Here is a 17,941-nt window from a genome sequence, read left to right as displayed (position 1 = left end):
GTGGGCTGCATTTGACTAGGCCTCCTAGGCTTTTTCTTTTTAAGCTTTCCAGACAGAATAAATTCATCTAAGTGGAGCTTAAGATAGAGACTAAAATCTAAATTAAGAAAAGATCTGATGTTTTCTTCTTATTTCTCTTATCATTAATTTCAGCGCTATGTGTGTGTTTTGTAAACCCCGGGTAAGGGGTAGTAGTTGGAACTAGGCAAACCTAGGGCAGTCCCAGTTATATATCACTTTAGAGATTGTCAGGGAGGGGAAGTTAGTTTGCTGTACAGGAAAGAAGGATGAAGTAAGGGCTTCACAATTTGTATGGGAACATGGGGCATCATGGATCTTGGAGTCTTGAAGGACGTGAGGTTAAACAGATGGCAGTGTTGGTGGTGGAAGAACAAGTGGCAGGCAGTGTAAAATAGAAAGTAGGAGAGGAGGGGAGAATTGGTGAGGTCAAATTAGATAAGGCCTTGGAATGAGGTGGAGTTGGGTCTTTAAAACCATGATGACATTTATTTTGTTGGCAGTATCATAATTAAGAACTGACTAAAACTAAACATGAATTATGTCAATTTGTATGTAGTCAAGGACTGGATTATTCTTGTAATTATCTCTTGAGCTTTAGTATTCCTGATACATAGTTTATAGTGCAGAACCAAACATATGTTGGGAATCATGACAATGTGTCATGTCATTCATCTCTATCCTCAGTGCCTACACTGCAGGCCTTGCTTCTCTGACCCTTTCCTGGGCAGCAAGTGAAATAGTCCCTGGAAGAAGTGTAGATTTCTATGGTAGCAAAACACACTATGAAGTTGGTGTGAGAGGAAGAGCCCAGGCACGGGGAATGTGGTTGCATTAGTACTAAAGCAGTAAAGCTTGTTTCTCCAGAATGGTGTGCATAAGCCATATAGACGAATTTTCATGAACAACCAATAATAACAATTCAATAGATTATTCTAAACTTAAATAGCCCTTATTTATTTAATTTCGAAAGTCCTTGAAAGGAATGGGGTAGGGATAAGGAGATGCAGGGATATTTCCTAGAACTTTTTGGGGCTAGCTAGTATTCATTTCATCTTATTTGTTACAGCCATTTGCACGTTAAATACACAGAAGTATATTTTTTCTTTGTAATTGAGATACTAAGATTAACATTACAAGCAAACTTGGCAGAACTAAAATTAACCTTGAGGGATACATTTTACAGTGTTCTAAAGTGCTTATATGCACTCGCCACAATTGACTTATTTCAGAACATTAACTCTTTTTCAACTGTATAATAATTGATATCCAAAATCATATTCATCTTTGGCTTTTCCTCCCTCTTAATTATTCTGCCCTGAAACTACAAGCCAGATTACAATGAGACTGATGAGTGTCTCTGCACAAAGCTAGGTTTCTGTGTCACTTAATTGCATTTCTGACCCCTCCAGGTCAGGCCTTGGGACAAAGATTAGCTAAAGGGCTGTCGTCAGCACCACTACACCCAATGTTGGAAAGCACAGGTGGAAGCCATGACTGCCGCCCGTGAGTTGTTAGGACTAGCTGAGGATGTAGGATGGGAAGTGAGCTCCTTGAAATGAATTGGTAACTGTGGATAATGTATGTTTATGTCCAGACCCAGGCCTATGGATCCAACCATCTCTAGCACTCACTAGATAAGAAGAATAAAAAATTGAAAATTATGTTTTCTATTTATAGGAATGGATGGATTTTTAAAATCAGATGAGAGACAAAGATTAGCCAAAGAGAGACGAGAAGAAAGAGAAAAGTGTCTGGGTAAGTTGTATACTTTGACTGTGAAGTTCACAAAAGTAGAAAAGTAGAAATGAAGTAATATCATTTTGAAAGGTCCTTAGAAATCTGTGAATGACTGGAAAGAGAACTAGACAAGTCTAGAGACTTGAGTGTGAACTCACACAGTAACTTGCATGATCACAAAAGCTGGAATTAATGAACAGTTCATTCACTCACAAAATATTGACCCTTCACTGTATTCTTGGCAGTATTCTTGGAGCTATGAACAACAGTTGCTGCCACTGGGGCTGGAGAAATGGTTCAATTGCTAAGAGTACTGACTGCCTTTAGAGAACACCAATTCAATTTCCAGAGCGCACAGCTCAGCTCACAGCTGTCTGTGACTCTATCCCCAGGGGATCCAGTATCCTCTTCTGGTGTCCTTAGGCATTGCACGTACATGATGTACACACACATGCAGACAAAACACCCAAACAAATAAATCAAGCAATTGCTTCTTCTGATCTGAGGAAGATTTGATGCCCTTAGGTATCCACTATGTGCACTAACCTTCTCTTTTAGGATATAGAAGGGCCATCCTCAAGAGAAATGATGATGGGCACTTATTTTCTGCGTTACAACAACATGCTCAGTTGAGAAAGGCTTTTCTTTTTTAATCTCTTGTTAGCTGTGGATACCACCACAGAGTTCTGTGAGTTAGGTACATGATAATTCCCTCATTGAACTGAGATGAAGAAGAAGCTGTTGGATTCTTGTTGGTTTTCTGGGCCCAGGTAAGTTCAGGCACTACCACCCCAGAGAGCCTTTTTTTTTAAATAAAGGTAGAGTCTTCTTAGTAAATAGCTTGATGTAAAGACAAGACTTTGTATATTTTAATGCTTTGCTCAGATCACTGTGCATGCTCATTTAACATGATTTTGATTGAATGTACCCTTCAACTATCATTATTCTAGCCACTATATGGTTTAGCTATTGTGTACAAGTTTGGCTTAATCATAATAATAATAGCCATAACACCTATGGTGGAAGTACTTTTTATGTTTTACATGCATTGCATAATTTTCTTCACCATATTGTTACTGCCGTTGCATAACTGAGAAGGAAACCAAGCAGAGAGTAACATAGTTAACATTCCTCACAGCACCTAACGAGTGGCAGAGATTAACAGAACACCCAATCTCAATCACTGCATCCTGGGATTTGATCACATTATTGTTTCTGTGTTCTTGGTCTTAATCCAACCTGCACAAGGAGTACTTGGAATGACACTCTGCTCCCATTTCTCAGCTGCTCGGGAACAACAGATCTTAGAGAAACAGAAAAGAGCTAAGCTTCAGTATGAGAAACAAGTTGAGGAGCGATGGAGAAAACTTGAGGAGCAGCGCCAGCGTGAGGATCAGAAGAGGGCAGCAGTGGAAGAAAAGAGGAAGCAGAAGCTCCGGGAAGAAGAGGTAAGGTCTTGGGAGCCTTCCACCCCAGCTAGCTCAGTAAGTCACATAGGGCAAAGTGTTGAGGGCATCTGGTGTACCCAAGTATCAGCTGTGAACAAGACCCACCCCCAATCTCGTCCTTCTTTCAGTATGCCTTCTTTCAGCGCTGCAATACAGTGAGTTAGTGGAAGGAGCACTTGCACAGGAGCAGAGAAATTTTGCCATTTCATTCACGTTTGTTGTACAACCCAGGACAAAGTGATTTCCTTCTCTTGGCTCTGGCTTGCTTGTGTCTGCTGTGAGCAGTTGGATTCAGTGATTTCCAAGGCTTCTTACAAGTAAAACCTTTTCTGACTAGATTAAGAGACACGGGTGGGGAGGGTCTTGTGGCTTGGGTTTCGTGTGATAGAAAATTAAGTACTATTATGTCAGGAGAATGTCCATGCTTCTGGAACAGACCAACACCAAAGCATATAATAAGATGGTCCTGTTATTTACTGCTGGAAATTCTATGTTTGAATACAAAGATGCTAGTGTATTTAAATTTTAATGTAGCTCCTTACTTTAATCATCCTTTCCAGTTACCTTTTGAAAAAGAAATGCAATTATCTGCATGGAGTCCATTATTACTAAGCTCTGGAAGTATATTTAGGAAGCATATTTGAATTATAGATTTTCTTAACAAGTATATTTTAAGGATGTAATTGTACTCTTGTATGAGGTGATGATCTTTTATTCATAAGGTATAATGACTCATCTTTTAGTATGAACAATGTAGCAGTTTGTCAATTTCCAACTCTATAGAATAAAGAGACTTTTGTATAAATTTAGTGTTTTTAATGTCTCTGAAAGCATATTACTATATATTGCCTTTTGTTTTATAATAAAATAACATTATAAGATAAAACAAAAATTAACAATAAGATTTGGACAAGACAAGCAAACAGAAGGAAAGGATCCCAAGAGAAGTTTTTTTAAAAAAACAGATCAACTCACTCATACACTCAATAATTCCATAAAAATAATAAACTAGAAGCCACATGATATGTGCAGAGGACCCTGGTTTAGATCTTTGTAGGGTCTGTGCATGCTCTTTCAGTCTTTGAGTTCATATGAGTTTTGATCATGTTGATGATTTAGAGGGCCCTGTTTTCTTTCTCTGCCTCTCACTTTCTACTTTCTCTTCCATGGGTTTCCCTAACCTCAGAAGGGAAGGATTTGATAGAGGCATTGCATTTAGGGCTGTTTCAAGGTCTCTCACTCTCGGAATAATGTCTGGCTGTGGATTTCTTTTCTTTCTGTCAGCTATAGGAAGCATCTCTGATGAGTGGGAAACGGATCTATAAATAGAGCAGAGTGTCAGCAAGAGTAATGGTTTTTGCTATTTGTTTGTTTTGTTCTTCTGAACAGTATTATTTGGTTTTCTCCTAAATCCCTAGCCTATCTAGTCTCAGGTTCTTTGTCACCCAAGGAGTGTCAGGTATAGGTTCCAACTCAAAGAGTGGTCCTTAACTCAAGTCAGATATTGGTTGGTTAGTCCCACAAGCTTTGTGCCACCACCCTTTTGGAGCAAAAGGTTTGTGACTGGCTTGGTGTTTATGTTTCTCTTCTGGTAGCATGCAGGGTAGCTTTCTATACCAAAAACTTGGGGTGGGGGAACTCTATTTAGGTAGTAGCTTGACTAATTCACGTTAAGTGTTTTGTGTAGGTGTTGTCTTCAGCAGTGGACCTTGCTGTCAGTTTGTAGAGAGCAACCTATAGTCTTGAAAACAGTTTGAGTTGTTTCAGAATTCCCAGGAGACCTCAACTGGAAGCTTTATTTAGTGATAAGAGGTGCCAGTTGGGACTCTGTCTTATCCATTATTTAGTTACTTCATTTAAAAGGCCTTCATTCATCTGTGTGTGTGTGTGTGTGTGTGTGTGTGTGTGTGTGTGTGTGTGTGTGTATGTATGTATATGAGAATGAAGCTTTTCTACTGTATTAGTTTGCTGTCTCCCATATTTTCACTCCTTCATCTTTCCTCTATCCCTAATTAATTTTCCAATTCCAGCCCACCCATCATCTATCCATAACTATCTCTTCTATTCCACATTACTAATGAGATCTATCTTTATCCCCATAGTCACATACTCTGTACCTAACCTCTGTGTTTCTACAGACTGTAGCTTGGTTATCATTGACTTAACAGCTGTTATCCACATACAAGTGAATATAGTCTTTCTGACTTTGGGATACTTCACTCAGGTTGATTTTGTTGTTGTTGTTGTTGTTGTTGTTTTAAATTTTTATTTATTTATTTTATGTATGTGAGTACACTGTAGCTGTCTTCAGACACACCAGAAGAGGACATGGGATCCCATTACAGATGGTTGTGAGCCACCATATGGTTGCTGGGAATTGAACTCAGGACCTTTGGAAGAGCAGTCAGTGCTCTTAACCATTGAGCCATCTTCCTACACCACCATGGTTGATTTCTTTCTAGTTCTATCCACTGACCTGTGAATTTCATAATTTCATAATTTTTGACTGTTAAGTAATACTCCACTGAGTAAATGTATCACATTTTCTTTATCCATCCTTCTTCAGGGACATTGTGGTGGTTTGAATATGTTTGGCCTAGGGAGTGGCACTATTAGGAGGTGTGACCTTGTTGGAGTAGGTGTGACCTTGTTGGAGTAAGTGTGTAACTGGAAGTGGGCAGTGAGATCCCCCTCTTAACCACATGAGAGCCAGTGTTCTCCTGTTTGTCTTCAGAACAAGATGTAGAACTCTCACCTCCTCCTATGCCATGCCTGCTTGAAAGCTGCCATGCTCCTACCTTGATGATAATGAAGGATTGAACCTCTGAACCTGTAAGCCAGCTGCAATTAAATGTTGTTCTTTATAAGAGTTGCCTTGGTCATGGTGTTCTTTACAGCAATGGAAACCCTAAGACAGACATCTAAGTTGTTTTAGTTTCTGGTTATTATGAAGAGATCAGCAATGAGCATGGCTGAGCAAGTGTCTTTGCGATAGGATAAAGTGTTCTTTGGGGGTATGCCCAAGAGTGGTATAACCAGATCTTTAGAAAGATCAATTCCCAACTTTCGGAAGAACTGCCACCATATTGATTTTTATAGTGTCTGTATAATCTACCGGCAGTGGAGGAGTGTTCCCCTTGCTCTACATCCTAACCAGCATGAGCTGTCATCTGTGTTTTTGATCTGAGCCATTCTGATAGGCAAAAGATAGAATCTCAAAGCAATTTTGATTTTTCAGTTCCCTGCTCGTTAAGGATGTTGAACATTTCTTTAAATATTTCTCAGCCATTTGAGATTCTTCTGTTGGGAATTCTCTGTTTAGATCTGCATCCCAGTTTTAATTGGGTTAGTTGTTTTTCGATACCTAGTTTTTGAGTTCTTTCCATATTTCGGATATATGCCCTCTATTGGATCTGTAATTGGGAAAACTATTTTTGCATTGTATAGGCTGTCACTTTGTCTGAGTGACAATGTCCTTTGCTGTGCAGAAGCTCTTCAGTTTCATGGGGTCCTATTTATTTTAATTGTTGACCTTAGTGCCTGAGCTATCAATGTTCTCTTCAGAAAGTTGTCTCCCATGCTAATGTGTTAAGACACTTTCTCTTTTATCAGGTTCGGTGTATCTGCAGGTGTGTTGTTGTTGTTGTTGTTGTTGTTGAGGTGTTGGATTCACTTGGACTTGAATTTTGTACAGGGTGATAAGTGTGGATCTATTTACATGCAGACATTCATTTTACCAGCACAAGTGTGTGTTTGTGAATTCTTTATCAAAAATTAGGTGTCTGGGGGTGTGTGGATTTATGTCTGGGTCTTCAATTTAATTCCATTGGTCAACCTGTCTGTTTTTGTGCCAAAACTATGCTTTGTTAAAACTACTATAGCTGTGTTGTACAACTTGAAATCAGGGATGGTGATTTCTCCCACAGTTATTTTATTATTAGGGATTGTTTCAGCTATTCTGGGGTGTGTGTGTGTGTGCGCGCGCGCATTGTATTATGTGTTTCCATGTGATGCTGAAAATTGTCATTTCAAGATCTGTGAAGAATGGGGTTGGGGATTTAGCTCAGTGGTAGAGCGCTTGCCTAGCAAGCGCAAGGCCCTGGGTTCGATCCCCGGCTCCAAAAAAAGAACCAAAAAAAAAAAAAAAAGATCTGTGAAGAATTGTGTTAAATTTTGATGGGAATTGTAATGAATCACTAAGTTGATTTTCGTAGGATGGACATTTTTTACTATATAATCCTCCTGATTATACTGTGGTACTATGGGAAATATTTCCATCCTTTGATAGCTTCTTTACTTTCATTTTATTAGTGAGTTGAAATTTTTATTATACAAGTCTTTCTCTTGCTTAGAGTTATCTCAAGATATTTTAATGATTTGTTATTATTGCAAAAGATTGTGTTTCCCTGATTTATTTATGTTTCTCATTTGTATGTAGGAGGGCTACTTTTTGAGTTGATTTTTATCCAGCTACTTTGCTGAAAGTTCTTATCAGCTGTAAGAATTACCTGGAGGTATTTTTAGGTTTATTAATGTATACTGTTATATCACATGCAAATAAAGATACTTTGACTTCTTCCTTTCTAATTCTTAAACCCCCTAATCTCCTTCCATTGTCTTATTGCTCTAGCTAAGACTTTATATAGTATATTTAATAGGTATGGAGAAAGTAGACAACCTTGTATTATTCTCGATTTTAGGAAAATTTCTTTGAGTTTCTCTCCATTTAAATTGATGTTGGCCATGGACTCGTAAACTGTCTTTGTTATGCTGAGGTATGTCCCTTGTATCAGGAATTTGAACAGAACATTTATCATGAAGGGAAGTTAAACACTGTTCAAGGCCTTTTCTGCATCTAATGAGATGAGTATGTGGTTTTTGTGTTTCAGTTTGTTTATATGGTGATTACACTTAGAGATTTATGTATATTGAACCATCCCTGCATCTCTGGGATGAAGACTACTCGATCATGGTAGATGATCTTCTGGATGTGTTCTTAGATTCATTTTGCAAGTATTTGATTGAAAAAAAAATAGAATCTATGTTAATAAAGGAAATTGGTCTGTAATTCTCTTTCTTTTTTGGGTCCTTATGTAATTTGGGTATCAGGGTAACTATAGCCTCATAAAATAAATTGGGCAATATTCTTTTTGTTTTTATTTTGTGAAATAATTTTTTTCTTTTCTTTTTTTTTTTTCGGAGCTGGGGACCGAACCCAGGGCCTTGCGCTTGCTAGGCAAGCGCTCTACCACTGAGCTAAATCCCCAACCCCGTGAAATAATTTGAAGAGTATTGGTATTAACTCTTTTTTTTTTTTTCTGAAAATCTGGTAGGTTTCTATGCTAAAACCATCTGGCCCTGGGCACTTACGTGTTGGGAGACTTTTGATGAGTACTTCTACATCACTATGGATTATAGTCTATTTAAATTGCTTATCTGTTTTAATTTAATGTTGGTAACTGGTATGTATTGAGAAAATTGCCTTTTTTTTTTTTTTTTTTTTTACGTTTTTTCAGTTTGGTGGAATTCAGGTTTAATGATGCTCTGGATTTGCTTAGTCCTGTTACGTGGAGTTATGTTTCCTGTTTCATTTTGAATTTTGATTTTTTAAAATTCCTCTGCCTTTTAGTTAATTTGGATAAGGGTTTGTCACTCTTGCTGATTTTCTCAGAAAAACTAACTTTTCACTTCTCATTGTATCAATCCTTTGTTGTGTGTTGTGTGTGTGTGTGTGTGTGTGTGTGTGTGTGTGTGTGTGTGTGTGTGTGTGTGTGTGTGTGTGTGTGTGTGTGTTGGTTTGGTTTTATTCATTTCAGCCTGATTTTGATTATTTCTTCCAGGCTACTCCTTTTGGTTGTAAGCCTTTTTTTTTTTTTTGTTCTAGAGTTTGCATGTGTACTATTAAGTTACTAATATGAGAGCTCTCCTTTTTTTTTTTTTTTTTTTTTTTCTTTTTTCACCATCTTTATTAAATTGGGTATTTTATTTACATTTTGATTGTTATTCCCTTTCCTCGGCTTCCCGGCAACATCCCCTAACCTCCCCCTCCCCCCTCTATGGGTGTTCCTCTCCATCCTCCCCATTACCGCCCCTCCCCCAACAACCACGCTCACTTGCGGTTCAGCCTTGGCAGGACCAAGGGCTTCCCCTTCCCCTAGTGCTCTTACTAGGCTATTCTTTGCTACCTATGAAGTTGGAGTCCAGGGTCAGTCCATGTATAGTCTTTGGGTAGTGGCTTAGTCCCTGGAAGCTCTGGTTGGTTGGCATTGTTGTTCATGGGGTCTCAAGCCCCTTCAAGCTCTTCCAGTCCTTTCTCTGATTCCTTCAACGGGGGGTCCTGTTCTCTAGTTCAGTGGTTTGCTGCTGGCATTCCATGTATTTGCTGTATTCTGCTGTGTCTCTCAGAGAGATATACATCTGGTTCCTGTCAGCCTGCACCTCTTCGCTTCATCCATACTATCTGGTTTGGTGGCTGTATATGTATGGGCCACATGTGGGGCAGGGAGAGCTCTCCAATTTTTTTAATGTAGGCACTTAGCCTGTAAACTTTCCACTTAGAACCACTTTCATTCTGCCCCTTAATTTTGCTGTTTTCATTTTTATTGAATTCTTAAATAGTCTTTAAGATCTTTATTTCTGTATTGAACCATTTTTCATTCAATAGTTGAATGTTGTTTCTGATGTTGATGTCTCGCTTTAGTCTGTGGTGGTCTGATAGGATGCAGGGAGTTATTTCAGATTTGTTACATATCTGTTGAGATTTGCTTTGTGTCTGAGCATACGCTCAGTTTTTTAGAAAGTTCCTTGAGGTGCAGAGAAGATGAGTTATTCTTTTGTGTTTTGGTGAAATGTTCTATAAATATATGTTAGGTCCATTTGGTTTATAACATCAGTTAGCCCCCTCCAGCATTTCTTTTGTTTTGATGGTCTGTCTATTGGTAAGAACAGGGTATTAAATTTACCCACTATCAACGTGTTAGCATCAATATATGATTTAAGCTGTATAAGTGGTTTTTTAATGAATTTGGGTGTTCACAGATGTTAAGTATTACAGGGTCCTTTTGGTGAATTTTTCCTTTGATGAGTAATGTCTGTCTTTGGGTTTTACTGCTGTGAAGAGACACCATGAGCACTACAACTCTTATAAAGGACAGCATTTAACTGGGGCTGGCTTACAGGTTCAGGGATTTACTCCAGTAGTGTCATGGCTGTCAGGGAGCATGGTAGCTTGCAGGCAGACATGGCACTGAAAATTGTACAAAAGTGTCTCCTTGGCAAAAGGAGACACTGTGCCACACTGGATGTGGGTTGAGTATAGGAGAATTCAAAGCCCTCCTCTACAGGGACACACTTCCTCCCTCAAGGCCATGACTACTGCAACAAGGCCACACATCCTAATAGTACTATCCCTATGGACCAACCATTTGAACACCTAAGTCTGTAGGGCCATACCTAGTCAAACCACCATAGTTTCTTTCCCTATCTCTTCTGATGATTAGTTTTGCTTTGAAGTCTGTTTTACTAGATATTAAAATGGCTAAACCAGAAATATCTTTTTCCTTCCTTTTATCATGAGATAATTTCTATTCTTGCTCTTAAGGTGTTTCATGGAAGCAGCATCAGGATGGATTCTGTTTTCACATTCGTTCTGTTAGTCTGTGTCTCTTTATTGGGAAATTAAGATCACTGATGTTGAGAGCAGTGTTTGTCGATTCCTATTGTTTTGGTGGTGGTGATGATTGATAGTGGTTAGTTGACTGGTTATGGTGTTGTTGAAGATGTGTGTGGGATGGGTAGGTGGTCTAGGATGATTTGTTTCCTGTATTTTCCTGATTAGGGTGGTATTTTCCTTCTAGTGCCTTCTTTAAGACTGAATTTGTATCTAGATGTTGCTTAAATTTGATTTTATCCTGAAATGTTTTTATTTTCTCTATGATGACTGAAAGTTTTCGGGGGTATAGTAGTCTGTGATGGCTACTGTCAGCTCTTATAGTCAGTAGCACATTTGTCTATGCATTTCTGGCTTTTAGAGACTTCATTGAGAAGTTAGGTGTAATTCTAATAGACCTGCCTTTATGTGTTATTTATTCTTTTTCTCTTAAAGCTTTCAGTATTCTTTTTTTTCTGTATATTTAATGTTTTGGTTAGTATATGGCATGACAAGGGTACTTTGTTTTATGGTCCAATCTATTTGGTGTTCTATATGCTGATAGGTACCTCCTTCTTTAGGTTAGAGAAATTTTCTTCTATGAGTTTGTTGAAAATATTTTCTATGCCTTTGGCCTGTTTTTTTTTTTTTTTCTCCTTCCATCCTTATTATTCTTATATTTGGTCTTTTCATATTATCCCACTTTCTTGTATATTTTGTGCCAGGAGTTTTTTGGGTTTTGTTTTTTAAAAACATTTTCTTTGTCAGAGGTATCTATTTCTTCTATTGTGTCTTCAGTGTCTGAGATGCTTGCTTTGATTTCTGCTATTCTGTTGGTGAGGCTTGCTTTTGAGGTTCCTGGGGTTTTTGTTTTGTTTTGTTTGCTTTTTGTTTTTGTTTTTGTTTTTTGGGGGGGGTGTTTGCTTTTTGTTTTTTAGGTTCTTACATTTTTTTTTCTTTCCAGATTTCCCTCAGTTTGTGTTTTCCTTATTGATTCTATTTTGACTTTTGGGTCTTCTTGAACAGTTTTATTTATTTCCTTATACTGTTTGTGTTTTCATTTCTTTAAGGGATTCATTTATTTCATCTGTAAGAATCTCTATCCTAGTCATAAAGGCTATTTTAAGGTCTTTTACTTCAGCAATGTTGAAGTACTCAGGGCCTGCTGAGTGGGTTGCTGGGCTTTAGTGGAGATTACTATCCTGACTGTGTTTTCATGTTGATATCTAGACATTTAGGATTGGGGGGAGGTGCTGATATCTGGTCTTGTCTTTGCTGGGTGGTTATTTCGTACCTTGGTTTCTGTTGCCCTCTCTGAATTTTAGGAGAGAGTGGTGTCTGTGTGGTGCCTGATAGGAAATTTCTCTGGGATCCTGTTCAGTGTGATCACTGGGAATTTCAGGTAAAAGGTGTTTCTGGATATTAGGAGGTGACACCTAGGAATAGGCATGGGCTTAGGGGGGACCTGAAAGGGTTCACAGGAGGGAGAAAAATCAGTGTGTTCCATCAGAATCTGCTTAGTTCATTGGGGATGAGGGTAGAGAGAGGAGAATCCACAACAGAAGGTCTGCCACAGAGCTGGCGAGGAGAATGGAGGACTAAACTTGGCGGAATGGAGAAAGGTGAAGATTTGCAGTTAGCCTACCTGTTTACCTGGTGAGACTGGCTTTGTGGCAGGTGTTCTGCTGCAGAGCTGAGGATGAAGCTGGAGGATTGGATTTGGAGGAGCAGAGGGAGCTATGACGATTCCAGTCAGCCTACCTGCTTTCCCCAGCCAGAGTCCACTTTCTCTTTTTTAATTTTAAAGAGGACATATGCACATTGACCATGGATTGAAGCACACATTATGAGATCCACCTTTGATGATTTATTTGTTTTTGTTAGCAGATAGACATATAAGCAAAACTATTATCTGTGGTTCACTGTTGCTAGCTTCAGTCTGATTGCTGTGGCTTCTACTCTCAGTTTATATACCTGATTTCTATCACTAAGCAACTTGTAGCTAGAGCAACCCCCTTCCAACTCTGTTTCCTTAGAACCAAAGGTACTGGGACTGAAGAAGATTACTTATAAATGTGCCTAGCAGTCACCTAGTACAGAATACTTGTTAGAAATGTGAGACTCTCTCCAGTTATTTTAGTTGACATTGGTGGAGGTAAAGTCAAAATAGAGCACCAGAAGATACGGAACAGTCTTTGCACTATTAAAAAAAATAAATCATATCAAAATACAGGCTAAAGGTTCAGAAGTTCACATTTATTCTTTCTTTTATAGACATTTTGAGATTAACCTAGGATATATTAGTACATGTATCAATAAAAATTCCAAATAAAAATCCAAAAATGAAAACAAAACAAAATTCACATAGGTCTGGTGTACAGGTCTGTAATCCTAGCTATTTAAGAGTTTACGACAGGAAGAGTAAAGGTTCAGGAGACATCTTGGCTATTGAACAAGTTCAAGGATAGCCTGAGCAATTTAGTGAGATCTCAAAGTAAATAGTTAAATGCTGAGAGTATATATCAATGATAGAGCAGTTCTCTAACACATCTGTGTCCCTAGGTACAATCCTCAGTATTGGAAGGGGAAGCCAATGCATGAGAAGGTGTTTGGGTAATTTCAAATAGATTTATCCATTCTTAGCTTATTTGTTTTTCATGAGTCACTGGACTTGCCCATTTTCTTCCCATCCTCCATTCCTTGATGACTTAGAGTTTGTCCCTTTTCTCCCTTACGTTCACATTTTAATTCTTGACATCCTGCTGATTCAGGAAAAAGCCTGTAACAACTTCTCCCAGGAAAGAACACTATGCAGTATCATATTAGATGCTTCTCATGCTTCAGCACATCCTGCACTGTCACAAGGGTACACTTTGGAGGCAATTTCTGTGCATAATTTTTCTTTATAGAACATTAGTGTTAGAGGTACTTAATGTAATCAGTCTCATACTCCTTGTTAATTAAAGGATATTATGTTAGATGGTTAGTTCTGATACAGCCTAATCTGTAGTAGTTTAAACTCTGGATATTTTCTGATTCTGTACTTTCTTTTATCCTTAATATAATAGACGATATGCTCTGACCACTGGCCAACATGAGAATAACCTGAAAATGCTTTTCTATTTTTCCTAGGAACAACATGGCACAGTTTTGGTAGGTCAGGTCTATGCTGAGAGATGGGTTTTCTAATGTTATGTAGCAACCCAGGGGAGGAGAAGCTTGCCTTTGTCACTTATGCCCACCCTCAGGGTCCCAGGAGACCAAGGTGTAGCTTAGGAACTTTCTACACATAGGGTAACCAGTTAGCCCCATCAGGTTAGTATACTGCTAATGCAAAGACTTAAATATTTTCGTGAGTGATCTTTATGGACGTGGGATTGCTCCACACTGTGGAAGTTCTCCAAAGGAAGCCTTCTGTGATCATCTCTGTTATTCTTGAAGAGCTCAATGAAGGCTGTTTGAATGCTCAACCACACCTGGCTATAGACTCATTTTTAGGTTTTTTTTTTTCCTCAGTACCAAGTTTAAGACCTTTTAGTCATGTTCTGTCTCTTGCCAATCAAGAAAACACTTCATTGAAAAGATTACTCTTCTGATATAGGCCACTTTACTTCTCTAGCATATTAGAAAGGGTTGAGGATTCTTACCTTTCTGGGTCTGACATTTTGAAGATCATTAGAGGTTTGTAAGCTCCTCTTTTCCCTTTTATCCATTCCCTTCATATTCCATGATGTCCATAATGTTGTTCTTCCTAACCTTATGTTAGGAGGTGGGTAGTCTCAGAAGTGGGTAGTCTCAGTATCCCTTAGTACCACCTTAGGGGGTTAGAAATGGCCAGAACCAAATAAAAAAAATCCTGAAACAAAACCACCAATGATTTAGTTACATCAAGACCAGAATGTCTGGAATAACATTGTTTCTATCAAGCAAAACCAATACCTTGACTCTTAAAAGTCTTAACAATTGGCAGGACTATAGCAGTGGCAGTAGTGAAGGGAGCCCATGTCCAGTATCCATTGAGACCCTGTCCTTGAACAAACTAATATTCTTGGTAGAAGTCACCTTCAAGTGACTTCCTATAGCATCTGATATGCCATGTACCTTCAGAATTTAAGTGATAGAACAAGTGCTTGCTACCTCAAGTTTTGGTGAACAATGCATTATTCTCATCTAATCTTTATTCAGTGTAGCTACTTGACTAATTGCCCAGAAGGTAGGATTTAGAAAAAGATCAACTCTTGATTCTTGTGCTAACACATAATTAAGAAAAGATTCGAGTAGCTTCACCTCTTTAAGTTGGGTTGACCCATCTAAACTTCTCATACTCTCATTGCTCAGTAGCTAATAAGACTCACACTGGGTGCAGAACAAGACATTTTTGAATTTACCCAAACAAAAACTTGACTGTCTATTCTTAGAGGGCTTGGTTAACTACCTGGCTACATATAGAAATCTGTAGAGAGGAGACCTCTTGTGAAGAGCCCTTTCTTTTGTGGACCACTGTGGGCTTGAGTTCCATCCTCGAACACGTACAGAAGCAGCAGTAGAGAAGATATAGCTTGTTCTCTCTGCCTGCTCCCTCTCCCACTCCCTCCTCTTCCCTCTTCCCTCCTCTTCCTCTATCCCCTTTTCCTCTCCCTCTCCTTCCCCCTCCCTCTCTGCCTCCTTTGACCACCAGACAACAGTGTCTAGACCATTCTGTACTACAGAACTTTTCTTGACATTTATTATTTATTTATTTATTTGTTTGTTTGTTTGTTTATACTAATACTAGTTTCAGTTAACATAGAACATAATGGATTTTGTTTTCATATTTGCATATATATATTATGGTGTTTTGGCAATATTTACTATCCTACTACCTTTTCCTACTTCTCCTTCCCCCAAATAGTCAGTTTCCTTTTTTTTTTTTTTTTTTGGGTTTTTTTTTTTTGGAGCTGGGGACCGAACCCAGGGCCTTGCGCTTCCCAGGCAAGCGCCCTACCACTGAGCTAAATCCCCAACCCTAATAGTCAGTTTTCTATTTTCATGTTACATCTATGTATGTATGAATGTATGTATGTATGTATGTATGTATGTATGTATAGTTTAATACAAATTCCTTATCTGAAAGATGTGATACTTTCAATCAGTCCTCCTTTACTTTTATGTCACATATGTTTACAAAATCATATGAATTTATATTTATATCTACTTTTCATGTATGAGAAAGAACATGGTGCATATCTGAGTCTGGCTTATTTTGCTCATCATGATCTTTAGTTCTAGCAAGTGACATAATTTCATTCTTCATTATGGCTAAATAAAACTCCATTGCCAGGCTGGAGAGATTGCTTTGTGTTTAAGAGAACCTATTGCTCTTGCAGAGGACTCATTACATTCCTAGCACCCATATGGTGCTTCATAACCATCTCTGGATTGCTCTTCTGGCCCCCATAGGCACCAAGCACAAACATAATACACTTATATTCCTTCAGGAAAAACACTCATACACATAAAATAAAATAAAAAATTTAAAATCCATTGTATATAGAAACCACACATTTTAAATCATTTGCCTTTTAACTAATTTATTTAATTTTTTTTAGATTTATTTATTATATGTAAGTACACTGTAGCTGTCTCCAGACACACCAGGAGAGGGCATCAGATCTCATTACAGATGGTTGTGAGCCACCATGTGGTTGCTGGGATTTGAACTCAGGACCTCAGGAAGAGCAGTCAGTGCTCTTAACCGCTGAGCCATCTCTCCAGCCCCTAATTTATTTAATTTTTAAATTGGTATATAAATTATTGAGTTCCAGTATGGCAATTTTACAAATAGATTTTATTTTGATTTTTATTTATGTGTATGTGGAGGCCAGAAAAGGGCTTCAGATTCTCCTGGAGCTGGAGTGACAGGCACTTGTGTACCACCTGACCTGAGTTCTGGGAACCAGACCTAGCTCTTCTGCAAGAGCAATGTATACTCTAAAACATTGAGCCATCTCTTTTTTGTTTTCTTTTTTTCGGAGCTGGGGACCGAACCCAGGGACTTGTGCTTGCTAGGCAAGCGCTCTACCACTGAGCTAAATCCCCAACCCCGAGCCATCTCTTTAGATAGATTATGCTATAGGTCCTTTCCTTCTCCCAATTGCCACGTTTTCTTGACCTATTCATCTATTAATAGGAATGTAGGGTGGTTTCTATCTTGGCCATTGTAAGTACAGAAGCTGTAAACATGGCTATGCAAATATCTCTATGTTGTGGTGACATAGAGTAGTCCTTCAGGGATTTGTGCACCAGTGAAACAACTTGGTCATTCATATGGTTAATGTAGATTTATCTTTTTCAGGGATCTCCATTCTAACTTCATAGCTGCTGCACTCATTTTCATTTCCAGTAACTATGAAATTGGTGGAGTCCTTTCCCCAGCATTCATTTGCCAGCATTCATTGTCATTTATATTCTTAATGATAGTCAGTCCTCCTATGGTGAGATAGAGTTAAAAAAAAAACAGCTTTATTTATTATTATACAGTGTTCTGCCTGCATGTATGCCTACAGGCCAGAAGAGGGTACCAGATCCCATTACAGATGGTTGTGAGCCACCATGTCGTTGCTGGGATTTGAACTCAGGACCTCTGGAAGAGCAATCAGTGCTGCAGTCAGTACTCATAACCACTGAGCAATCTCTCCAGCCCCTATAGTTCAGTTCTTGCTTAACCTGTGGAAGGTCTTTAGTTCTAATCCCAAGTACTGCCAGAAATAAATATAAGAATGAACTACCACAGATTACTGAGAAATCCTAGGAATAAAATCTAAATCATTTGGGGGCGGGTTCTGATAACATCCACACTAAAGTTTGAAAGCCACTGTTTTAGCTGTTTTTGTTTTGTTTTTTTAATCATCCTTCAAATTCAGATTCCTTCAGCACTGGTAAAAGAGTTAACTACCTTAAGTACTAGATCTAGTAATTAACCTTATATGACATGGTGACATAGATAATAGTATCTTCATTTTATAGGTGAGTAAATTAAAGGACAGAAATGTAAACTGGTCAGAGGGCTAAAAAGTGGATCACAAATCTACTCAGAGTCCAAAGGAAC

General features: G+C 38.4%; 1 protein-coding gene across 1 annotated transcript in view; it reads left to right on the top strand.

The window, feature by feature from the left end:
* The first annotated feature begins 498 nt into the window (after positions 1-498).
* Map7d2 (MAP7 domain containing 2) overlaps positions 499-17,941 on the top strand; it is a 55,530-nt gene continuing 38,087 nt past the window's right edge. The window contains exons 1-2 of the mRNA XM_032889631.1: positions 499-1,776; positions 3,043-3,206. Of these exons, the coding sequence (XP_032745522.1) occupies positions 1,701-1,776; positions 3,043-3,206 (240 nt within the window). The 5' untranslated portion in view covers positions 499-1,700. The remainder of the gene's footprint in view (positions 1,777-3,042; positions 3,207-17,941) is intronic.

This window comes from Rattus rattus, chromosome X, assembly GCF_011064425.1.
Source record: "Rattus rattus isolate New Zealand chromosome X, Rrattus_CSIRO_v1, whole genome shotgun sequence".
Lineage (NCBI taxonomy): Eukaryota > Metazoa > Chordata > Mammalia > Rodentia > Muridae > Rattus > Rattus rattus.
The sequence above is the reverse complement of the archived record's forward strand: the minus strand, read 5'-3'. Positions and strand labels throughout refer to the sequence as shown.